The sequence below is a fragment of the Python bivittatus genome, unplaced genomic scaffold (assembly GCF_059951505.1).
Source record: "Python bivittatus isolate LINGU-HERP-01145 unplaced genomic scaffold, Pbiv_v1 ctg000610_np1212, whole genome shotgun sequence".
In the NCBI taxonomy this organism is placed as follows: Eukaryota; Metazoa; Chordata; class Lepidosauria; order Squamata; family Pythonidae; genus Python; species Python bivittatus.
The window spans coordinates 37363324-37388511 of record NW_028277088.1 but is presented as its reverse complement, the minus strand read 5'-3'; the positions used below and the strand labels follow the sequence as shown (position 1 = coordinate 37388511).

General features: G+C 38.0%; 3 protein-coding genes across 6 annotated transcripts in view; 1 reads left to right on the top strand and 2 right to left on the bottom strand.

Annotated features, from left to right (window-relative positions):
- Positions 1-9936: 9936 nt before the first annotated feature.
- On the bottom strand, positions 9937-13332 carry RPL15 (ribosomal protein L15). 2 transcript variants are annotated; one of them, XM_007421686.4, is made up of 4 exons: positions 13189-13332; positions 11848-12032; positions 11328-11464; positions 9937-10299 (listed from the first exon to the last, which is right to left on the bottom strand). In XM_007421686.4, the coding sequence occupies exons 2-4, from the start codon at positions 12017-12019 to the stop codon at positions 9994-9996; spliced, it is 615 nt and encodes a 204-aa protein (XP_007421748.1). In that variant the 5' UTR covers positions 12020-12032; positions 13189-13332; the 3' UTR covers positions 9937-9993. The 2 variants fall into 2 exon arrangements, with proteins under 2 accessions (XP_007421748.1, XP_007421749.1); XM_007421687.4 differs by having other exon boundaries at positions 11848-12029; positions 13189-13275.
- Positions 13333-13487: 155 nt separating this feature from the next.
- NKIRAS1 (NFKB inhibitor interacting Ras like 1) lies at positions 13488-20375 on the top strand. Its single transcript, XM_007421688.4, has 3 exons — positions 13488-14085; positions 14408-14649; positions 19855-20375. The coding sequence occupies exons 1-3, from the start codon at positions 13992-13994 to the stop codon at positions 20092-20094; spliced, it is 576 nt and encodes a 191-aa protein (XP_007421750.1). The 5' UTR covers positions 13488-13991; the 3' UTR covers positions 20095-20375.
- A 2171-nt stretch (positions 20376-22546) lies between these two features.
- Positions 22547-25188, bottom strand: part of UBE2E1 (ubiquitin conjugating enzyme E2 E1) — a 53486-nt gene continuing 50844 nt past the window's right edge. For all 3 annotated transcript variants that reach the window (XM_007421690.3, XM_007421691.3, XM_088150799.1), the window contains exons 5-6: positions 25017-25164; positions 22547-23418 (exon numbers count right to left, since the gene is read on the bottom strand). In XM_007421690.3, the coding sequence (XP_007421752.1) occupies positions 23321-23418; positions 25017-25164 (246 nt within the window). In that variant the 3' untranslated portion in view covers positions 22547-23320. The remainder of the gene's footprint in view (positions 23419-25016; positions 25165-25188) is intronic.

The following is a 25188-nucleotide window of genomic DNA, read 5'->3' as shown; positions in this document are numbered from 1 at the left end:
CCACTGTACCCAAATAATATAATGTACTACTTCTGTTTTATAATAATACAATAAAAACAATTTTAAAAAAGACAGTTCATTTACTGATCACCACCATCATCTCTTTCCAAATAAGCCTCTGATGATACTGGATAAACATAGAAAAAGTCAGGATAAGTGTTAACATATAATAAAATTATTATGACATTCCTGTTTGTAGTTAATTCTGTACTTTGTTTCAGTAACAGAAATGTTAGTAATATTCACACAAAAAATGCCTTTGAACCAACTCTGAAACAATTTGCATTTGGGACTGGTGTTTTTTAACTTGTTCATAAATGATCTTGGTTTAGGGAAATGCACTGAGCTGACCAAGTAAGCAGATAAGAATTTTTCAAGGTAGTAAAAAACAAGACAGATTTCTTTCAATTGCATGAATAGTTAAACAAATGGCAAATACTGTTCAAATTATGTATATTTAAGGTTTAGAACACTTCCCTCCCTGCCTGCCTTCTTATATACACTGAGATTTCTGTGATTAATGGATAAAAAGATCTTGGGGTCATTGTGGAGAGCTCAGTGAAGATGCTAATGCAGCATGCACGAAGGCAAATTCCATGTTGGAGATAATTAAGGGATTAAAAATAAAACTGCAAAGATTAAAAATGTCCTTTTACAAATCTATGGTATGTCAGCATCTGAAATACCTTGTAAGGTTATGCTTGCTATATTGGGTATCATAAAAGGGTACAATAGAACTGGAAAAAGTGTAGATGAGGCCAAGAGGGCCTAAACTCCTTATATGGAAAGGACTGTTCTAGGCTGAAAAGAAGACAACTGACAGGGAACATGATTGAAGTGTATAAAGTCATAAATGGCATGAAAAAAATGAACAAAGAAGTTTTTCTCTCAGATTACTAGGACCAACAAGTCATCCAGTGAAGCTACAATGAAGGAAGTTAGAACACATGAAAGAAAATGCTTCTTCACGTGATATATAATTCACTTGTAGAATTCATTACTATAAGACATCATTATAACCACTAACTTGGATAGCTTTTAAAAGGGACTAGATAAATTCATGGAGGATAGGTCTATCAAAGGCTATTCATTTTTGAGCCTTAGTATTAACTCAAGATTTAGGGCTGCGTGCCTTCAAATACCAGCTGAAGAGGAATAATGATGGGTGAGGGGTATTTCTCCATCTTCTTCTTGTAAGCACCTCAGAGACATTGAGTTGGCCATTGTACTTAGCTAACATGGGCTTGACCTGATCCAGCAGGGTTGTTCTTATGAACTCTTTTTGTGATTGCAAAATATCATTTTTAGAACATTAAACAGGTATCGTGCTTACAATTAAATTAAGCACTATGTCATCTCTCTGTCATAGTATCGTTGCAGAATGACTTATAGAACCAACAGGAAATATTTGCAGTAGAAATACAATGATGCAATTTGTTATCCTCACTAATTATTCACATAGCCATTCTTATTATTAACAAGATCTCTTGCAAATAAAACTTTCCTAGAGATTCTCCATCTCCATACAGTACTTCCACAAATCAAGTTCAATCAGATGGCTAAACCCACCATTCTCTCCTCCTTGCCTTCTCCACTAGCCCTAGGTCCACCCCACATTAGGGAGAGTGCTTGGTGGATGTTTTTTCCACCAGAGGAAATCAACCAATCACTGAACTTTAATTTGTCCCAGTGCAAATTGTTAGGACAGTAACACTGACCAGCCTCATTTATGAGGCAGAGTAGCAATTGGCTATGGAGGCTGAGCAAATCTGTGCTGCCTCATAGACCAAAGGAATGAACATTAAGTTGTTTGTCTGGATGTGCCCTTGTCCCCAGATTGAATCTGGATTCAGCCAAGTAGAATGTAGATCACTTGCACCAGTTCTGCTCTTTTGATTTATGCTTGTGAAGGGATCTTAATGAAACAAAGCTAGGTCTGAGCAAAGCTTTCATTCTTTCAGCTTATCACTTACTGATTAATATTTGAAGACTCCAAATTGAACATTACTTACCTAACCAATATCTTATTTTTCTGAGAAAAGTCCAAACGCCACTCTTGCTATCAGCACAGCCTTTCTTTTAAATGCCAAAGTTACTTCTGTGCCATTTGTGGTATAATACTTCTAAATCTGCCTAAAATATGTTATTCTTAAAATTTACTTTCAGTTTGCATCTATAAACCAGTACGTAATTAAAATTTCCTGCAGAACAAGAGAAATGTTACTTATATGGGTAACACAGTTATATTTCTAGAGTTCATCCGCAGTTCTATTTCCCTGCTATTTCCCTGCTAACAGGATAGGAATCAGGATGTTTTTCTCATCATTTGCCACAATCCTAAGATTCTGCAGAAGAACAGAACTGTTATTTGTCAGATTTGGTACCTTTACCTTAAACATATAAGAAGCTGGGAGTCCTGCAGGTTTTGCCTCTTTAAATATGAACAGTTAAAATTCTTAGCAATGGATAATGAGAATGTGGATGTTATGAATTTGGTAACTGCTCATCTAAATTATTAACTTCCCCTGTAAGAGGGGAAAAATTATACTACTAATATAATTGACAAACGTCGGGTCTTTCTGACCAAGCAAAAATGCATACAAAATGCTTTCATAGAATATTCCATTTCTACATCAGAAGCGAATATGTGTAGCTCAGGGTTGAACCGTGGAGTCCTTGGGGTTCTCTGAGCTTGGTTGTTTTCTTGCAAATGTTTCGTTACCTGGCTAGGTAACATCTTCAGTGCTAGAATGGAATGGGGTTTGCTCTCTGTTTACATACAGTGGCATGCCCGGCCAGTGTTGGTGGGGGTGGGGGTTTTCTTTTCTTTTCTTTTCTTTTTTTTCTTTTTTCTTTTTTTTTCTTTTTTCCCCTCTGGTAACTACCAGAAGGGAAAAATAAAACAAAACAAAGTGCCTCGGGCTGCCTGGCTTCCCCTTCCTGGCATGGATGGAGTTGAGGACTGTAGGAGATCCCCGGCCTTGGGAATTGGGGGGGCCTATATTGGGGGATGGTGCTGCCTTTGGGGGGGATAGGGAGAAGCCAAAATATTATAGTGGTGATGGGCATGGGGAGATATGGTGGGAGACAGGGAGTGGGCTGTTCTTGGGGAGCGTGAGAGTGATGTCTTATACCAGTTTCGTGTTCCAGCTCCTTGGTCTCAGCCCCTTCAGAAACCCTGGCTTTTGGCTGCTGCTTCTAAATACCAGGTTGGTCTGTAATAAGGCCTCCCTCATTTGCAATTTAATCATAGATGAGAGGGTTGACCTGGCATGTATTACTGAGACCTGGCTGGGAGCAGAAGTCGGGGGGGGTGTCAGCCCTTTTGGAAATCTCTCACGGCCTTCAGGGACACTGCACCACAGGTCACCGGATGTGAGACCTTGTTCATTAAGTTTTTATTTTATTTATTATTAAATTTGTATGCCGCCCATTTCCCCCCAACGGACCTTATTATACATATATACTGTAATTTCCTAACATCAGCTTGGGTTAAAGTTGGGCTCTAGGGATCAGTTGGGATTGTTCCTATTGTACCAGTCTCCTTACTGTATAGCAACCTCCCTGCCTGAGCTCCTTGACTCCATTTCTGGGTTGGCAGTGGAGTTTCCCGGACTTATGGTCTTGGAGAACTTCAATCTGCCTTCTCTAGGAGTGGGATCTGAGCCAATTTGTAGTCCATTTCATTCCCTTTTAGTTGGCTAAGTCTGGAAATTTATCACTAGTTTCAATTATAAACAACACGCCTATCCACAGGGATGTAATACTTTACATTTAATTTCATGTTGTTGGCTGTACTTGGAAACCAAAGTGGAAAATATGAAACAGATGGACATGGTTTACAATTGCATTAGACCAAAATGTAGTTTGTTTGATTTTGAATTATAGCATGTGTGAACAGGCGTCACTGTGCAGATGTCTTGCTGTGCTGCGCAGGCGTCTTGAAATGAGGTGTAAAAGTTCATCTTATAATAGCTAGCTATCTGAAGTATTTTGGACCTTATTATACATATATAATTTCCTAACATCAGCTTGGGTTAAAGCTAGTGGAATCTGGCTCGGCAAATTAGTAGTTAGCTCTAGAAGCTACAGCTTCATGTGTGCTATGATAATCATCAGACTAAGTAAGATGTATTTACTGTATGTATGTTATAAATGTTAGGACTTTCTCATGGGAAGAAATGCATCTAGCTATCTTCAAAATATTGTTTAGGCTAGAAAAGCAAGTCATGTGCAATTATTATTGTTAGTTTGCACGTACAGTATACTGCTATTTACTGCCACCTATTGGCATTTGTATGCTAGTTATTCAAGGGGTGGCAATAAAACGGGAGGATTACATGCCCAGCTACTCAGTAGAAGTTTAGCCATCATGTAATCAATCAATCAGTCAGTTTTATTAATTAGTCTTGCAACCATATCAACCAGAAGGAAAAACATCAGCAAAAGCAAAACAAATATCTAATACACGAAATCCATAATAGATTAAAATATATAATAGTAAAATGAGATAGTACCAAGTTTAATACTACTATAAAATAGTTATGTATCACTAATATCATAAGCCAGATTCATGTGAGACCGTCCCCCCTACATGATACTTCAATCTGTTCTATATATTGGGCTCTCAACTGAGCTGCCTTGTCCACAAACTTGGCAGTCCTACTCACAGTAAAGATATTTGTGCCCGAGAGAAAATAGGATAATCTGTATTTGGAGTCCCAATGGACTGTTCTTTTCAACAGAGGAGACAGATGATTAAGCCTAAGTGAGTCATAAAGTTTGCAGTGGAACAAAACATGGCCAATATCTTCTATAGCCGGGTCCCCACAGAGACATAGCTTCTCATCATAAGGCACATGATGGAAACGACCATATTTGACCATGGAGTCCAGTAATTCGAACCTCGCTCTAGTGTAGGCCCTTCTCAGGTTTTGATTTAAACTCATCGATAGATATTTTTTGGAATTAAAGGTAGTTTTGTTCTTCGCCAACCATTTTAATGACCCATTTTTGGCCAATTCCTCCATGTCCAATTGGGCACTGATATCTAGAGCTCGCTGTTTAAAAATATCCTTTGCCTGTGAAGAATTTGTGAGTACCTGTTGTGTAGAAAGCCGGTATTGTGAAATAACTTTAGTAAAGTGTTTTAGCCAAGATATGGAGAGGTCCATACTTGCTTGTTCCATCAGGCATAATTTGGGAAGCCTGTCATAATCCATTAAATGGACTCTCTGCCAATAAGAAAAGACCTTTATTACTGACTGGCTCTGTATAGAATGGGTACCAGTTTCCGCTCTGATCGCAGGGGCTGATGTATTCTTATCTACTCCCAAAATGTTCCTTAAAAAACGTGTCTGGATGTGATCAAGAGTGGCCAGTTTTGCAAGGCCCCACACTTCCGCCCCATAAGTCAGCATTGGGACTATTTTTGCTCTGAAAACTTTCAGTATAGGGGTCAGCGTGCCAGGATATTTATAGTTATACACTTTTAATAAACTTTTGGCGTGGACCTCAACCCTCCCTGCTGTCCTTCGGAAGTGGTGTTCTCAGGCTCCAGTATCAGTAAAAACCACTCCCAGATAGGTAAAAGAATTCACCTGTTCTATTGGCTCCCCATTTATCTGCCAATTGTATTTCATTCTCTTTTTACTAAAAACCATCACTTTAGATTTGAATTTATTTATAGTTAGAGAGTTAGAAACACAGTAATTATTTAGCTTTTTCAAGAGTCGTCTTGGACCTATTTGAGAGTGTGCCATTAAAACCATATCCGCATATAAAAGCACATTTACAAAGGTACCATGAATTTTTAGCATGTGTGTGTCTGAGGTACACAGGAATCCTGGCGCCCATCATGTAATCAGTTTTATGGGTTATGTAGTAGTAACTAATAACCAAGTAGCGTACCTCTTCTCTGAGAGTTTTTGGCTAGAGACTTTGTTAAACTTGTGTAGTGGATAAGTCTTGGATGCCACATATATAAGAAGAAGTGATTTTTTTCTATGTTTTTGCATGAAACTTGTATTTTATGTAATTTTGCATTTTTCTCAATAAACAACCAGATATTTTATATTTTCTGGCTGGATTTCTTTGGAGAACAAGATACGGACATTGCATTCTTTAAATCTCTCTAATGCTGGTGTGTATTTTTGGCATGAACTGTGATTATAGCTGCATTCTGCATAACAATAAACTATATAAATCATGTAATCCTGAAAATATTAGAGAAGCTAGAGCACATAATTTTTGGCAATGTGAAATCCTGAATTTGTATTCAAGGCTCTCCTACGATAGACTTCTAATAAATCAAAACCAAAATTAAAAGTTTGCTTAGGAAAAAAAATCTAACAGGAAACAGATCTGTACAAAAGCGTAATTTTTGATTAAACTAGAATATTTGTGCAGTTTTATGCTTTATTTGCTGATCTACCTATCTCTGCATACATAAAGGCTGTTGAAGAATTCAGAAATAACAAGGTAGGGAAAGCATGCATAGTATGGTTCCAAGATTTTTCTGGAGGTTGAGTCATAGCAATGGCTTCTTTTCTTTTGGTTTGAAACGTTTCGCTGCTTGTCCAAGCAGCTTCTTCAGTCTAGTTGGTTGGGGGGGACCCCATAAATGTCTTCCAGGGTGGCTGCATTTCTCACTAACATGATAGGCTTCTTGAAGGGACAATAGGAGATGTGATTAGTAGTTTTTGGGATTTGGATGTCTTACTCCTAATCCCTCACTAAGTGCTGCCTCCCTGGTGAACTTTGAAGAGGAGTGAAGGAATCCATTTATGCCAAAGTGGAAAATCCTTCCCGTAATAGAGGTGGAGGCCTCAGACACAACTTGTCTCCCATTTTTCATGCTGCTTGTTCATCAGTCCCCAGGAAGATTAAGACCACAAGTTTTGCTGGCTTCTCCCTGCACACCAAATTTGGCCCAGTTCTGTTCTCTACAATTTTGTAGAGTTGGAAAGAATAAAAATCAATTGACTGTACAATACATAAATTGGAGATCAAATCACACTGGTTTTAAAAATAGAATGTTCTTTGAGGGCAAAAATTCATTGCAACTGAGACCATTTTTTTGACATTGATTCTATGCTTGAATCTGAGACCCGAAAAGAAACAGCATAGTTATGTTCATAAAAATATACAGTGGTGCCTCGGGTCATAAACGCTTCTATTCACGACCAATTCGGGTCACAAACAGCTCCGGTCGCAAAATTTTGCCTCCGTTCGTGAACGCCGGATCGGGTCACGAACAGGATCCGCGGCCATTTTCCCTCCCGTGACACGGTCCGTGGCCATTTTCCGCCCCTGACACGTCCGCGGCCATTTTTCCGCCCCTGACACGTGGTCCGTGGCCATTTTTCCCCCCCTGACACATGGTCCACGGCCATTTTCCGCCCCTGACACGTGGTCGTAGGGAGGGGTACTCTCCCTCCAAGCAATAGCTGCCTCCCTGTCCTCCATGCCAGAACGGATTAACGGTAATTACATTGAACCTTATGGGAAAATTTGCTTCGGGTCGTGACCAGTTCGGGTCGCGACCAGAGTTGCGGAACGAATTAAGTTCGTGAACCGAGGTTCCACTGTATTGTGTTATTCCCTTTTGAGTTAAGCAATATTTTGGGGACTCATCCTCATGTTCTGCATGCTGCGGCATAAAGATGCTTTATTAACAATTTTTGAGTGATTAGTTTTCATGATGTTGCTTCCCTCTCATCCCCAGCCTGTTGCTGAGGCAGTCTTGAGCTGCCTTTAGTTGTTCCAGTTTGGAAGTGCTTTTTTCCTTCTACTCCTGACCCAAAACTTCCCATGGGAACAATCTAGGACAACTTGGGGAATGACACTATCAGGGATAGTGATCTGATCAGCTCCATTTGCTCCAGTAAGACATCTGGAGCAATCTCCTTCCCTGTCTGTTCACTGAATAATGCACCTCTGTGACCAGTTTTGCTTTGCTGCGAGAGAGATCAAATACAGTACCTGGCATTTTTCTCTTTATACTGGAATATTGAACTTCCAGGAAATTAGTGTGAGTAGTCGTATGTGTCCAAATCCTGCTGTTTGTTGTGTATGTGCAAAGGGAGATTTTAAGTAAGCAAAGCACATGAGATATAAACAGACACACATAGAAATAATGGAATGGGAGACAGGAGGCTCTTTAACTAGTCAAAAATGTTTTATGAGGGAAATTGACTTCAGGAGGTAGAAAGACAAAAATGATCCAGTGACACAATAGTACTATGAACTCTCAGGTTTGAGCTTCTCTGCTTTTTATTTCAAACCAGCTCTTCAGTTGTGATCCAGGAGACTTTCTGGGGCTCTGTGCTGTTTGCCCCAGATAGATCTTCTATTTCTCTTGACTAGTTTGTCTTGGGAAAAAAACAAAAAAATTAGTATTCTTTTTGTTAATGTCCCCTCTCTCAGGAAGCATTAGTTGAGATATTTGTTTATTGAAACATTGCCAGACAGAAATAAGATGAAGTTTCAAGACAAAAACAATAGTCACCAATTTCTTCGTAGTGATTTGCCTCCTCCTAGCAGAAGACGATTTAGAAGGCTAGAAGCACTTTCGGAATGCACTTTCTCTGCCAATTTGATCTGGATGACCCACAACTTTCTGGAGCAGTCGGGAGTGTATATGGATAGTGCTGATTCATGAATCAGCTTCACTGTGAGAATAGCATCTGCTATCAAAACTAAATGACTTTACTGGATGTGTTTTCACCGAAACACATGGGTCCAAATACAAGGATTTATTCTAAACTTGGGACATACTTTTTAACTTTTGTATTGACAGTCATCCCACCCACCACAAGCACCCACGTCTGAACATTGAAAGAAGCTTAAGAATGGTGGTTCTATGTGAGGTTATTTGCCTGTTCTCTTAGGCCTTAGCTGATTTCAGACGGTAATCAAATTCTGCATCCAGCATTATCCCAATATATACTGCTTCTGTTGGTAAGTGACCACATCCCAGTTCCAAAATTTATTTCTTGGGCTTCCTAAGTACTTAATTAAATGATCAGTTAAGAATGGATAAGCAGTTTTAATCAACAGTAATTATGTAGTGAGATTTGTTTTCAAATACTCTTTAGGTATAGTTTCCTAATTGTTCATTTTGTTCTCAGTGCAAATGGATGGTAACCACTCAGCCCTTTCTCATTTGTCAGTAAATTAAGTACAATATTATGGCTTTCAGATTTTTCTGTTTGGAATTAAGTGAACAATTTTATCTGAAAAATAAAGGGAGTTATGAGGAGTTCAGGGAAGGCCCCTACATAACAATCTACTTAATATTAATTGAAGCCCTGCATTTAAATACCAAGGGATTCACCATTTTAAAACTACAACTGTATTACAGAGACTGTGTGAATGCATAAACAGGAATTACTGGTTTAGGAGAAAGTAATCAGCTTTAAACATGTGGCTCAATTACTAATGAAACCACTTTTGACTAACCACTTTTTTATGCCTACTTGGGGCTGACAAAATAGCATACTCTGAACAAGGATATCTATCATCTTACTTCCAGAAAATGTATCAAAGCTAGACTAATTATGATTACAACATAGAGCCTAATGTGTAATAAAGTCAATTTCAAATCTATTAATTGTATCAATCTTCATTACATCATTTTTGGAATAACCACTTCATTCTAATTCCAAAATTTGGTTTTTGCTTATATTGCAAAGCATTTGTTCCCAGTTCAGGTGCTGATTTTGTTTTCAACCTTTTCCAAAATTTAGAATTAAAATAATTCTAAATGGTTCATATTTTCTGTATTTAACATAAACACAAGTGAGTTTCTGTTGCATGCACTAGTCACATGTCTATAGATCAGTGATCAAGGAACATTCCTGAGAACGTTTTAATTCAACCACAGAAAAAGGCCACTGTTTATCTCAGTTTCAGCTCAATGACAACACAAAGCAATGGAAATGTAAAGCCTCTGGATGACTTTTTATTGTGAGAAATTTATAAGCAAAGGAATCAGCGATAACGATGAAGCTGCAAAGTGTTGTGTCGTCTCCATGCAGCACGGCGTGAACCACCAATTGTGTGATGGAACTTGTGGCCTTTGCCAAGGCCACGGCTCTTCCTGCCAGCAGAGGTCAGCCCACGCATCTCTCTGTGTTTGTGAACTGGCTTGGTGATCCATTGGGTATCTGGATTGCGCCTGATAGCTTTGTGGAAAGGATCAACCAGAATGACCTCAAAGAACTTGTATGTGGAATCCTCACCCACCCAGTAAGAATTCAGTACTCTCAAGGCTCCACAGTGTCGGCCAGCACGCTCCTAGACAAAAAGATAAACTATTTTAAGTATGTGTATCTATATCTATACCTCCATAATACAGATGAAATCAGATTGAGAAACTTGATGCAAAGGAAATATATTTAGTGTTGATATTTAAAGACTAAAATACTTACAAGGAATTTAATAACCCCTTTCTTTACAGAGAGGAATAAACAAGTATTTCATCTTCCTCAGTGGCCATCTCTCATATTTTCCCAGCTCTGAAGTAATATTTTGACTCCACAAGTACTACGCTTTGAAGAATTGTTCTATTCAGGTATTAATATTAGCTATTATTCACCAGTAAGTTATTATCCCCAACCAATGCTGCTCAAATGCTGCCAGCCTCCTGCAAACATTCATGTGTTCAATGTAGATTTCTGTACAACTCAAAATATATAAAAACCTCCCGTAACCCAGGATCCTGCATTATCAGGACTCTTTCCTATATGAAAGCTCCCATGCGTATACCATGCATGGATGCTTACCCAAGGCTGACAGCATTTGAATGGCAAGTGGGAAGAGTTCTCATGTGAGCTATGATAACAAAGCACCTGAATGGCTATGTCTCCTGAAAACAAGGAATACAGATAATAAAAATCTAGTTCAACCCACCAAGAATAGTTGGTACTATTGAGTCATCCAACTTAATTGCAAACATGAAATCAGTTATCATTTTTATGCTACATAGCACGTTCTTTCTATGATTGGTTTCTTTATGGCTCTATATGTCCAGTTATATTTACACAGCAACAATATCTCCATAGCAGTGAAGGTTATGCATCGCTATTTATCATAGCATTCTTTAAAAAGAAAATACACGTCCCACCTAAAATTAGAAACAGTACAACATCACTACTCAGTGAAGAATATTGTTATTAGTTAAACATATATATTAGTTTTTAATGTATGTTACACTACACTATAATATAACATTACTATATTATAGTTCATAATATATGCCACTTATCATGCTTTTGGTCATGGTCTTCTAAAATTTCACAAGGTTCTTCTTAAGATATAACTACCTCTGCTACAGACTGCAGACTCCGGGCAAATTTCAACTGGTTCACACCATGATGCACAGGTTTTCCATAAGTAGCACCCTTAGGGACTGGACGTTTACGACCACCACGACGAACTCGGATGCGATAGATGACATAGCCTACAACAAAAACAAATAGCATTTTAAAAATCTTAACAATAACTTTTGTCTAGCTACTTGACTATCCTGTATTTTTATATGGTCCATTCTGTTCATCTGAGATGATCTACAGCAAGAAAAAAAAATGATAGGAATTGGATTCACATAATATCGACAAAAGAAAATGTCAAGACTTGGTGCTTTACATAAGCTTCCATTCAACCAACTTGACTTTTCAGATGTTTTCCTGCAGTTTACAGTCTTTGGATATATAGCTATGTGCCAGATAACTTATACTGCTTACTGTAGGGATTACTATTATATTGGATCAATATTTTTCTCTATATGTAATAAGCATGCAATCAAACAGAGAGAGCAAGCAAACTTTTTAATGTTCCTGTTACCTTGCTTGGCTTTATATCCTAGCCTGCGGGCTTTGTCTGGTCTGGTTGGGCGAGGAGCTCGATGAAGAGCCGACAATTGGCGATATTGCCAGCAACGGACACGCAGGAGGAAACGCATTACATCAGATTGTTTCTTCCTCCATAGTTCTTGGATGTACTTGTAGGCACCCATTCTGACTTACCTACTAAAAGAAATGCAGAATTATGCTATATCGTATTTCTTTAAAAACAGGCATATGCTAAAAGGAACTTCCTTAAACACCTTAAACAAATGGTTTCCAGTATCTAAAAGTAAACTCCATAAAACCAACCACTAAGTAAATCCGTAATAAATATGCCATTATTCTGGTTTCTTTTTTTTTTTTTTCTGCTAATGTGCTGGGTAAGGAGGCACATATTCATAAAAGCAATGAATAGACCCACATTAAAGCATATTTTGCAAGTCAAGGAAAAACAGGATGTCATAACTGCTGGTTTGCTTTGTTCTATCAGCCTCTGAAGCCAGCAGATGTCTGTAAGATATCCAAGATACAATTTCAATCTGTTATATTTGCTCACTATATATACCATATATACACATGCATACACATTTAAAAATATATATGCATATTTACCATATACAACAGCATGTTTTTTTCCAGTACCAGGTAGCAACTCCTCTCAAAATTTCTAGGTTTTAACTTTTGGAGGCAAATATAGGTTGCTGCTTTATACCAATCCAGTGTACTTGAACCATCTACTCTGACAGCAACTGCCCAAAGGTCGTAAGCAGATGTCTTTCACATCATTTATTATCTCTTTAAGCCTTAAGAAAGGCTTAAACCAAGTCCGCTTTAAAATCTGTGCAGTTATTTTCAATTCTCATTGACTCTCACAAAGTTGCCTATCGAACCGGTTTAAATGGAAATATCACGGACTGAAACTAGGGCTTCGTGCAGATCTGCTCTACTACTTCCTTCACCCAAGGAGTCTGCATTGAGCAAAGAAAACATGAGCTGCCATCGCTCGACTTTCACCACAATTCTGAGCAGTAAGAAAAGCCCCCATGCCAAATGAAGGCAGCATGTCCAGGACTCTTTCCACTTCCATTCTCATCCTCCCAGCCCACAAGCCCTTTTCGCTTGACTATCTCTTCTGGTACCGTAAGGCCCAAGACGCCATCCTGCCAACCAGACGCTGGAGAAAGCAAGTTTCTCTCTCTTGCACAGCTGACAAAACCTAACCATCCTCTCTCCCCGAACCTCGACCCATAAGACGCCGCACCAAATGGATGCCAGGAGCTGCCAGACTTCAGGATGACAATGGATAAATCGTCTACAGCAACCACCCCAGAAACCTTACCAGAAGGCGCCCGAAGCCGGAAAGGAAGAGGCCTATCTCCCAAAATGCTTTGCAACGGAAGCGGGCCGAAAAGACTCTGTTTTCAGATGCTTGCTGGGAAATGTAGTTAATGGGGAACACGTGGTTTGAGGGGCTGGATTTTCGTGCTCTGGAGAGGAGCTGAACGCTGTGACTGTTGGCCAGCCGTTCTCTGCAAGTTATGTTGATTTAAAGTACGGCATGAAAATTGTCCTTGAAAAGATTCTCCTTAATCACACAGTGGGACTGTTTTAATGACTCTTAATGGGTAAAGATAGAACGCTCTAGAGATACACTTTCGCCTTTATTATTTATTTAACATGTTATGGGTTTGGGGCTTGATTCTGAAAATGGACGTCATGCCTAAGATCTTATTTTAAATTAAATTCCAATTTTATCCCAGAATTGGAAGCTCATTGTGTGTTAAAGGAATTGGAATGAAAAATAATTCTTTCTTATTCAAAATCTGCTTTATTTGCTGTTCTTCAAGAAAGAAATGGTAGTTGTTCCAGTTTCATTAACGTTGTGCAAAAGAGTAATAGGCTTATGCTTTGTAAATGAAGAAATAGTTCTAGAAGCCTTTTTGCTCGTCACCCCAGAAACATGGATAAATCTTAAAATCTAAGGAGAGTTGTGCTGTAATTTTAAATGGGATTGCCTCTCACTTCAGTGATATGTAGCAATAGCATACTTCTATCTTTAAACAATCCATGAAATGAGAAAAGTAACTACAATTCTGGATGGCCTATAGGTTCTGGATTTCTAATACAGTAGTCTGAAAGAAGATGGGAAAGGGCTTCAAAGTGGTGGTTTGTGGAATGAGTTCAGTGGGGAAGACGGCCATCTTGGAACAAGTTCTGTATGGTAATCACAGTGTTGGTAAGAGAGATGCACCTTCTTTATTGTTTTTTAACTAATGTTGTAAGATGGCTGCCAGTTTAATAGTTAAATAAATTCCATTTGAGGGTAGTAGCGAATATAAAACGATCCATATAACATACCTGCTTTGGTCAAAAGAGGCTTTGAAGTTTTTCACAAAAGGCAAACTAAGAAGATCTCAAGTACAATTAGATATCCCTGTAGACATTTAGATTTTTTTGAACCAAGCTACCTTGTGGAAAACATGAATGCTAGAATGGACAGGAGTGTTTCCCCCCCCCCAAGAAATGGTTGCTCTGTCTTTTCTATTTTTAAAAAATAGGTGAAGAGTGCAGCAGAACTATAGAAGATGTATATGTCGCTGTGGCTGAAACAGATCGAGGACTAAAAGAACAGTTACGCCTGTATGACACCAGAGGACTGCAAGGAGGGGAGGAATTCCCTAAGCATTACTATTCTATTGCAGATGGCTTTGTTCTAGTGTATGCTGTAAATAGCCTGGAATCTTTTGAGAAAGTTGACTGGCTCAAAAAGGAGATTGACAAGTTTAGAGAAAAGAAAGAGGTAAAAGACCACTTCTTTTAATTTTTCAGCTCTATCTGCAGTATTATTATAATTTGCCACACAAAGCAAGATGAGTTTATTACTTAAACTATCTTCCAGGCTGCTTATTAGTTGTCGTACAATTTTGGATGTGTCAGGGATTATGGGTGTGGAGTTGAAAGAAAGGGAAGTACCTCCGCTTTGGATAATCTCACTGTAAAGAGCTTGCTTGCCCTGGGTGACATTCAGCAGTGTTTGAGTAGATTCCTGCTTGCTCAACGGGTTTTCTTTCCCCTTGTATTCTTTCCTGACCCTTCTGCCTCTCAGTCTGTTTGGAAGAGTCTCCCTTCAGAAGAAATGGATAGGATATCCATAGTACTACTATTGGAAATGGATAGGAGGCTTAGTGCTACTACTTGCCATAATGGGCAACTGATTTAGAGAAAAACCAGGACATAATTTGGTGCATTTCTGTGAGTTGTTCCTGTGAAAATGCCTTAAGTATTTGCTACCAGGATTCTGTATCTCACCCCACTGAATGATTTCATACATACAGGGCACTGTGTATCTTCTTTTAATAAATTGTAGATATATTGAGCTCCTAATGGGATTAAATGACAAAACACAGGCAGAGCACTCTCATCTGGGGCCATCTAAAACACGTTTGCAGGTGGGTACAGTTATATAACATTAGCTGTTGTCAAAGGAAGTACTTGTGTAATACAGCAGGCTTGCCGATTTCATGTGCTGAATGGAGCACTGCAGCAGTAAGTTGTTATATAAAAAGTCACTGCTGTATGGCTTTAATTCTGTCTCGTGAGCCTGTTGTAAGAAGATTCTCAGCCTTCTGTAAGTGGGATCTGTTGGCTGATAATTTCTGTTCCTGTTTAACATCAAATGTATAGCTGAAGTAGCTTGATAGCCAGCCAGCACATTCTGTAAATTGTAGGATCCACACTGTTAGGAATGGTGAAGACTATCTAGTCTAATTCCCCTTTTGTGTGATAGTCCTAAATTAGAAACAAGCTGCTGCTGCTGTTTCTCCTTTTCACTCAGACAGTTCCAAGAGTCTGATACCTTCCAAACATTTTGAATTATAATTTCTCCTTGTTATTTGACACTTGTTATCACCTGCTGGCTGAGACTAAGGGAGATGAAACCCAAAACATCTGGTGGTTACTAGGCTGCCTAGCATAGCTCCGTCCCTGCTGTGGTAGTTGAATAAGTCCGTTAAAATGGACCGGATTATATCAGACTCTTGGACTGAGATAATGAAATTATCTTCTGTGTTAAAATTATGTGACTGGAACATTTCTTTCTGATTTGCTAGTTTCTCTGTGTAGGCCAAGTTAAAAGAAAATAGGAGAAGCATTTAGTTGTGTATTTCTGTAATCTGAAATAATACAGCTCATGTGGCATTTGGTCCATGTTTTTCTCTCTTCTGTTCTCTATGCAGACCCAGCCTGCTGTTCACAGTGCCATCTTGAACCCTATTTGGTGGGAATATATGGTACAAATTCAGTAAATAAATAGGAACAGTATGGTTTGTGAATTGGGGTGAGGAGGAAGGAAAGACAAATTTTGGGGGCTCTTAATTTCTCCAGAACTGTTCCAAGTTAGCTAGAGCCACTGGAAATAGAAATTTGGTGAGGACTCATTCACTGTAAATAAGTTCTATGCTTATAGTTTTAGAGTATACATATAGCCCTTATAAGAAAATTATTAACAGTACAAATAGGCTTTTTTGGAAAGAAAAAAAGAAGACTGAATTTAGCCCTTTCCTTTAGGGAGTTGCATCTGATCTCATTTTCAGAAAAGAAGCCAAGGTGCTCTTTTTTCCTTTCCACAAGTTAATAATTTCAACTTTACTTTGGTTTCTGTATTTTTGTATTTTGGTCATTGTTGGCCATCAAGAATGCTCAGTTAAAGAGTAATATACATTGAATACATAAATAAAATTGCTTGTTGCAACAAATGATTGGTGGCTTTGCTGAATATATGACCAGAATGAGGAGCTATAGTATCTGGATCAGGGCAATTTCCTGTATTAAACCACTAAGTGTATTAGAATGTGAAAAGAAAGAAAAGGCCAACAGATTCTTATTACCACATAGCAACTGTACTGTTCGTTACTAAATTTGTTTCTTAACCTAATTATATAAGTGGTTGTCATAGTAGTTGACTATGATGTAGTTTAATTTATCAGTGTAGATTACTATCAAGGAATCTGAACCATCCAAGAGTTATTAAATGGCATAATTAATTCATCTTGTACAGAAAGAAAAGGGCTTTGTAATTTTTCTCTTCTTTTTTTCATTGCCATAGAGGAAAAGTAGTTGTCATGCTCTCCTTTAATGACAGCAGTCTGAAAATTTCTGATTTGATGTCAGGTTTCTAACACACAAATAGCCTTTAAGAAGCCAAATTTCAGTTAATTGAAGATCAAAGCAACGCATCTCAGTTCTACACTGTACCCTTAAATCAGGTGCTTTTTGATATTTAGGTACAATCCCTGTAGCAGGGAAATTTTCTGAGCATATTTTATCTTGTAAATGCTGTCAATTGGATTCAGACTTAGACATGTAATGTAAAGGACTTGTAATAGCATGGTAAAGAAGATCCATTAAAATAAAGACATTCACTAAAACAAAGTCTAAATCTAATAGTATATCCTTGCAAAATTCAACCATAAGAAGAAACAGAAGGGGAATTCCACTACAAGGGAGTGAATTGTGAAAAGTAAACTGCTGTCACCCTCATTCTGATATTTTCCCCAAATCCTGTAAAACCTCTCCCCATCTGTTGTGTTCTAGTTGCATTGGGATTACAATTTCCACCAGTCTCTCTGCTGGTACAGATATTGTTCATTATTTCAAGAATTTTGCTAACAGGAAAAAAAGGCTAATGAATAGCTTTAAGTTCAGTAAGATACATCATCCAAAAAAACAACAGTCTAGAAAAGGCCTACCAACATCGTTTTATATTAGAAATAATGTAGTCTCTCCAGTTTTCTCATTAGTTCCAGCTAGCAGGCCTAGCAGGCAAGGAATGTGACAACTATAGCCCCAAACATTTAGAGTTTATTAAGAGATGTTTGTGAGAGAAACTTCAACTAGCAGTTATTGGAGGGTTAAAATGATTTGATGTATCAATAAGAAGGATCAATGTTGGCTGATCTTGCTTTGGGCTTGTTGATACATAATAATCTGCTCCTTTTGTCTCAAGATATTTATATGCAGAAGTGGTTTATTAGAATCCAGCAATTCTTTTTCAACATCTACCACTCCAAGACAAGATTTGCTAAGTCATATGAAAAGCTACAAGTGAAAATCTCTCAACCAGGAAATGTGACTCCAGTGAATAGGTAGTATACAACTTGCTGTAATAAAGACATAAATAAAATTTCATCTGAAAGGAAATTATAGTATAGCAACTGTATAGGGAAACTTTGAGGGAAAGTATCGTTCCATTCTCAACATCTCAACAAAAGCTGTATCTCAGTCTCCTAAGTACTTGTGCTGTAGGTGAGCCAGCATTCAAACTCTGCATGGCTTGCGAAAAGGCACAAGTGTCTGAAGCACCCAAGTGTTCCTTAACAGAATCTCACTATTACAGTGAAGTAAAATACATACATAATACATACAGTAGCTCCATCTAACACTGGAATAGGTTATTTCACCATAATGAATTTTAGGTTTTTGTGTCATATTTTCCCCACCACTTGGTGGCTTATATTCTTTTCTCTACAGTTTTTACTAACATGTTTGTAAAGGGGAACAAAAGATTTATATTTAAATATTGATAGCAAATGTACTGCAAAAGAACTTTAGAGTCATACTTTAAAATAGAACCAAATGTATATAAACCCTTTCATGTACCTACAGTAAATGTGTGCTGGACTTGGAGTTGTCTATTTGAATAATCCTGTACTGACTTGTAGCAACTTTCCTTTGGAGGGGAGAAAACACAGTTTATAGTATTTATTTGACAGTAACTGATTGCTGTTTACCTGCAAACTTGCAGGGGCTTGTGGTTTTTCTCAAATGATGGCCTGTATGATGGAAATAGTTTTGCAGAGACATTAGTCTGAAGCTTAGCAGTGAGGGCTACTTCAGACTTTCCATTAAATCAAGTGGGGGGACCTATGGCTGTATCTCCTAGCATCTTTTATCATTGACAGTACTGGATATTGGAATCAACTTGTGGGACATTATATGAAAGGTTCAAAGTTTAAGCTTTTTAAAAGTAAACAGAAGGTTTTCAAAGTGAATTTATTGGACTATGGTTAACATATATGCTGAGGTTCTCAGTAGTTATAAATGGGATTGGTTTTTGTGACCAGGACTGAATGACAATTTTTTAAGGATCTTGGTATAACATTAACCAAGGTTAAAATATAATTGTTATTAAATGTATGGGATTTCTGTTCTTTATATGACAATAGTAGTAAGGATTTTATATGCATAAAGGTGGAAGGATATGACACTATTTATAATTTTATTTTTTTGTATGGTAACAGCAGCAAGGTTTTTAGATGCATAGGGTTGGAAAGATAGAAATAGGTGTTACCATCTTTATGGCAATATATATGGAGAGGTAAATATTTTAAAACAAATAACTAATAAAATAGAGGATTAAATCTGTATGTTAGAGGAAATAAGATCAGTAAGATTTTAGTGATTACCAAGTCAATTTCAGTGCATCTACTTTAAATGTAACTAGAGGTAGTCCCCAGTTTAAGAACAAGTTCCATTTCCAAGGTATGTCCTTAAGTCAAATTTGTACGTAAGCTGGAACAGTATTATTGTATAATATTGTGTAACTAGTATTGAGTAACTTGAACCAGTGTGTACTTAACTCGAATCACTATGTATTTAACTTGAATTTTGCTACAATAGGCTCTGTTCTTAACTATGGGTCTTCCTTAAACTGGGCATTCTTAAGTTCGGGACTACCTATATTCAACCACTACATTATAAAATTGAACAAAACTTATTTAAACGTTAAAGAAGTGAGCCAAGCAGCCAAAGGATTATTTCTTCAGCCCATGGATCTATTTGAATTTGGCATGGTCTACTTGGAATGATAGCTAAGTTGCAGGGGAGAGGTCATTCCAGTCTCTCCTCCCCCAATATTTTGAGTATCCTATATTTGGAAACTAATAGAAAATCAGAAAACACCACTGATCATCTTTCCTGTTTTGATTGTTTCATTCCTTCTTTCCAGGGGTCAATTATTGTTTTAGGTAATAAAACTGACCTTTTGGAGGAAAGACAAGTACGGAGCGAAGTTGCACAGCAGTGGGCTAGATTTGAGAAAGTGAAGTTATGGGAAGTAACAGTAACTGACGGAAGAACGCTGATGGAGCCCTTTATGGTGTTAGCAAGCAAACTCTGCCAATCACAGAACAAGTCGACATTTCCTTTACCAGGGCGGAAACTCAAAGGCAATAATGAAGATGGCTGAATGTTCTTCTGCCTCCTGCTGAGCCAAGGAACTTCTGTGGCTTTTGCATTTCCAGAGGAGTTGTTGGAAGTCATGGTTGTTTATTTCTAGAACTAATTAGTCTCACAGATCAGGGTCAGAATGGCATCTGAAATTGCTTCATAAAAACACTGAAATGATCATAGTTGTCTGTATTCAGTTATATGTTCATGGAATGTAAGCTGGAGAATGCTGGAGTGCAGAGAAAGGAAAGCCTTCTGATTCCAAAGGGGGCATTCAAGAGTCACTTGGGATGTTGCCACTTCAGTCACCACTTATTACAAAAGATAAGGGCATTTCAGAAAAGAAATGAAAGAACAAGGTGAAAAAGTATTTATTTTGATCATATGTTGCACAGTTTTTTCATTGTGCTGTGACTTTGAGATATAAATTCTAAAAAAAAGAGGCTGACAGAGAATTGGGTGATTCTGAAGAAAATAAGCATTTGACCTTCACCACCGTTAAAAAGTGTGCTAATTCTGTTACTAATGCTTTTGATGAACCAGTATTACTTCTACTGATGATCATACAGCAGCCATTCCTCTCAGGTAGTGTAAAATGATGTTCTCTAGGATGGCTAAAAATTGGACCAAAGAAAGAAAAACAACTTTCCATCACTTCATTCATGGATAGGGGAAATTTTGGCCCTATCCCCAATTTCAAAATTCCTCTGGTATCTGTTCCTGTGTAGCAGCAGCAGCAGCCTCCTGAAAGAGAGAGAGAGAGGAGGGCATCAGAAAAAAACAGTAACTCCCAGAATTCCCCAGCCAGCATACATAGACCTTAAAATTGCTGAGATTGAAAAATACTGGACTATGTTAGAGTGTTTGTTTGATTCTGCTTAGTGGGTTGCATGACTACAGTATTCTGGGTATTCCATAAACTATGGTTTATGACTTAACATATTGTATGAAATCAGCCAGTTGTAATTTATTAAGTCCATAGAGAAAAAGAGTAATAGCATGGGAAAGGACTGCTCCATCCCATTTTAGATCTAACCAACCTACCTCTTGCTTCAGCTGTACTCATTGTTGCCATGCAGGTAAGTGCCTTAAAAACATATATGTTGACATAAAAGCAAATGAATACAGGATTAGAACCTAGGGAAATAAAAATATCTTTTTACAGAAATGACATTAAGATAGGCACAAGTTGAACCTAGTTAATCCTAGAAAAAGGATTAGTAGCACACCTAAATATACTTTTCCTATGTAGCTATATTCTGCATCTCATAAAGATGATTTGAGCAGCTAATCACAACCTAAACCAGTTTTCCCAGAATTCCTAGTTAATGTGGCTAACCCCCCTGGCTGAGAGTTTTAGGAACTGTAGTCCCAATAAATCAGGAGAGCGCTAGATTGAGGAATTCTAAGAGGCTATTCTAGGGTTCTTATGGTGGTTTAGTTCTACCATCACAATATGGCATTAGTTCTCATCCACTTCTCCTATATTGAATCTGTTGTTAGATTTGTATTTTCACAATTTTCATTAAAATTCTGAGGGATGCAAAATTCAGCTAGAAAGCATGTGGCTAATAGTTGGACTGAAATCTCTCAAAATGTGCAGTAGAGAAATTGACCAAAGTTTCTTATCTCTGCATCCAGGCCATGTGTGGTATATTTTACGCATATTTTTCAAATTTAAGTGCAACTTTTGAGACTGTTTGTATAACAACAATGGCATGGTTGAAACCCTCTCTAGGTGTTAAAATTAGAGACCAAAATACACCAGATTCTGACTCCGTTAGGTTTGCATTGCACACTTGAATGGCTCCCATCTGTTTATATATGTCACTCAAGCTGTCCTTCAGTACATTTTGCAGAATGGCAATGATGTTTAATTGTAACATAACAAACACAGCTAACCTGTGAATTTTACAGAACTATTCATTCTGGGCCACTAGTTAATGGTCCTGCTTCAATTACTATTAACTGAAATCTCATTAGGATTATGATGTTCACATCAGATAATATTTTGAGGGCTATAAAGAGAGAAAAGGTAGCCAAAGAAACTCTTTATGATAGAGAATCCAAATAGGTTAGCACTTTGGTACAGATGGATACCAGGAAAAAAGGGAAACGCTAACCCCAAAAGATACATCAAGCAGCAATGGCCTGAACCACAAATAAGTAGCTTTAATGTCAAAATGCTAGGGAAACTCCAGGTTTAAGCACTTCAAGTACTTAGGAAATGATCTGATCTTCTGATAAAAGTCACCTGCAAACAGGTGTTTGGACACAACAGATGTTTGGATAGGTATGTAAGTCTGCCTTCTGGCTCAGGGTTTAATTGCACAACCTATTAAAGCCACCTTGGCTATCTTTTTGTTCTGTGGCCAGGAAATTACTTTTTGTTTTCTGCATGATTCACCTATCAGGAATGTATTGTCTGTTACACACAACCAACATAGATATATTTCAGAAATAAGTGGTAGCAGTGGGGTTTGTACATATTTTTATTAGCACAGTAACAAATGCAGACTTAGATAGCCCACAACATACAACCAATCCACTGAGTGACTCCTATTCCACGCCTTACAGTTAAACAGCTTAAGGTATTTCACTACAGGTTGCTCCAAGTCCCAGTTTAAACCTTCATTTTCACAAAGGTAACCTGGTATAGAAAAATGAATTCATGAACTAGGGGAGGCAACTTACTAGCCACACCCCTATATTTCAAATTAATGAAACGGTAGTCTTGTAAAAAGATGTGTTAAATATGAAACTCTCCCACCTCCCCTAGGGATAATTATTCCCAACATTTTTTTTTTTACAAAATAAAACCAAGCTAAAAGAAAAGCAAGTTGCAAGCCCTCTTGCAAGAACTTTTACATAAATGCCAAATATATGTACCCATAAATTAAGCTGTTTTAATTTTTTTTTAATCTATCACAAGTAACCAAACACCCTTTCCCACCCTCATCCAATTGTCAGATTAGTTTACATTCCTCTTGGTGCTATATCAGAGCTACTATTGCTGAACTAATGACAGTCTTAAAATATGCTATTCCCATTCTAGCTGTCTACTGTAGCAAGATACCTTAAGTAACAACAACAAAATCTCAGGAAATAAAAGACTGAATAAAATCTGTTATAGAAATACCCCACTCTTTTGCAGTTTCTCCCCTTCCCTGTCCCACCCCTTCAAAATCATAAGCAGCTCTTTCCATCACAGATGATTTAACACAAAGGTCTGACAAAAATCCAGTTTATGTCGCGTATCTCTTGGTCCACTGTCTGGCCATTCTGTCGTGCTCTGCTCTGTTAGTCATATATTGAGTAGCAATACTTCCAACAAGGGGATCAGCTGAAAAATAAATAAAACAATTTCCAGCTAATTATTGATTTTGGGGGAAAGGAAAAAAAGAAAGAATGGTCAGATGCGATGAGGATTCCTAGAGCATTGCATTACTGAAAAAAAAGTGACTTTAATTTCAGTTTTAGAATTTAAATACATTTTCCACTTAGGCCAGGCATAGGGAAACCCTCCGGATGTTGCTAAAGTGCAAGTCCCAACCTTTATACTTTTCCACTAGACTTCACAGTGCTTTTTCAACAATAGCCATGCTTGCGGAAACTGTTGGCAATCGTAGTTAACAACGCTGCATCTGTTAGACCTATGCACATCAAAGACCTACTGTAATAATGTGACTTGCTGGACAACTGGTGTTTCCATAGATGTGGTACATTTCTATCAATCCTTTAAAATATGTCTCATAACAGCCAACTGTCCTGAAGAGACAATAATGGATTTCACAAAAGCAAAGGCTGCAATCCTTTAGTCACTGAACCCATCAACAGGGATATTCCATTTCTTTTTAATTTTGTGGATATGATAGATTCATTTTTTCAAATGGATTTAAAAAAAAACTTCATTATGTGGTTTTTAAAATTTTTTGCAACTGATGTCAGTGTGATGTGATATATATATGGCATTCCAACCAATAAAAATTCTGCTTTATTTGAGTTCTGTTTTGAATTTTTTGTTCTCCATTTAGATAGTATAGGTAATCCTTGTTCAGCAACCACTTGAAGTTATGACAGTGGTGAATGAGGGGACTTACGACTGTTCCTCATAGTTATGGCCATTGCAGCATCCCCATGATCACGATTTGCGACCTTCACTTCTGTCTTCCCACAAGCAAAGTCAATAGGGAAGCTGGCAGGAGATCACAGATGGCGATCACATGACCACAGGATGGTGCAACTGCGCGAGATTCACTTAATGATGGCATTTGGGACTGCTGCAACTGCCGTCGTTAGTTGGTGCGCTCATGTGACATCTTGCTTTACAATCACGTCTTAGTGGTGGAGTTGCCGGTCCCAATTACCCTGAGGACTACCTGTATAGCTTTTAGACACATTTGCTTGTGCTTTCTCTGTTTACTGTGTTTTGGAAATGGGCCCTTAGCAAGAAGCAGCCAGGACAGGGCAGTAAAGCCTATGGGTTGCCAGAATAGTCTAAAATAAGGCTAGGCAAGGAAAAAATAGGCTGACCAGTGAATGGCTTCTGCAGTGGTGATAAACAAAAATCCAGAGACCTATGGAAAAACAGCTATAATGCAGAAATGTTTTCTGTCTTTGTTGGAACATTTTTAATTAAAAGAAGGTATTTCCAATTCCAAACAAACATATGACCTGTTAGAAATCTCTGTTGCCCCTTCCTTCCCCAATACGTCTTTAAATACCCAGAAGAGTACAATGTGAGAGGGCAGCCACTCTTCTTGCAGGAGATGTTCCTGTATTAGTTACCAGAAATCAATGTGAAAAACTCCCTATGGCTTGACTATAATTAACCCTGTATGACATACAGGCTAACAAGGAAACAGGACTGAAACTCCACTGTTCAATCTCTGTGACAGATCCTGTTTCTCTCTCCCCATCCCTCCTTTTGGCCCAACTCACCAGGATTGCAGTCTGTGAGAAGTGAGCAAATTGAAAGAAGAACTTTAGAAATAGTTAATGCTGGACTCCAGTTGTCCTTTAAAATGTCCAGACAGATCACTCCTTGGCTGTTAATGTTGCAGTGATAGATTCTTGTCCGAAAAGTAACCTATAGGAGAAAAGAAAAAAAAAC

Bases quoted from the DNA above. Each gene is read 5' to 3' on its own strand.
- RPL15 (XM_007421686.4), bottom strand. From the start codon at position 12,019: ATGGGTGCCTACAAGTACATCCAAGAACTATGGAGGAAGAAACAATCT. The intron at 11,465-11,847 runs GTAACAGGAACA...TTTTTGTTGTAG, and splicing joins AGGATATAAAGCCAAGCAAG to GCTATGTCATCTATCGCATC. The intron at 10,300-11,327 runs GTAGTTATATCT...CTTTTTGTCTAG, and splicing joins GTCTGCAGTCTGTAGCAGAG to GAGCGTGCTGGCCGACACTG.
- NKIRAS1 (XM_007421688.4), top strand. From the start codon at position 13,992: ATGGGAAAGGGCTTCAAAGTGGTGGTTTGTGGAATGAGTTCAGTGGGG. The intron at 14,086-14,407 runs GTAAGAGAGATG...TTTAAAAAATAG, and splicing joins GTATGGTAATCACAGTGTTG to GTGAAGAGTGCAGCAGAACT. The intron at 14,650-19,854 runs GTAAAAGACCAC...CCTTCTTTCCAG, and splicing joins AGTTTAGAGAAAAGAAAGAG to GGGTCAATTATTGTTTTAGG.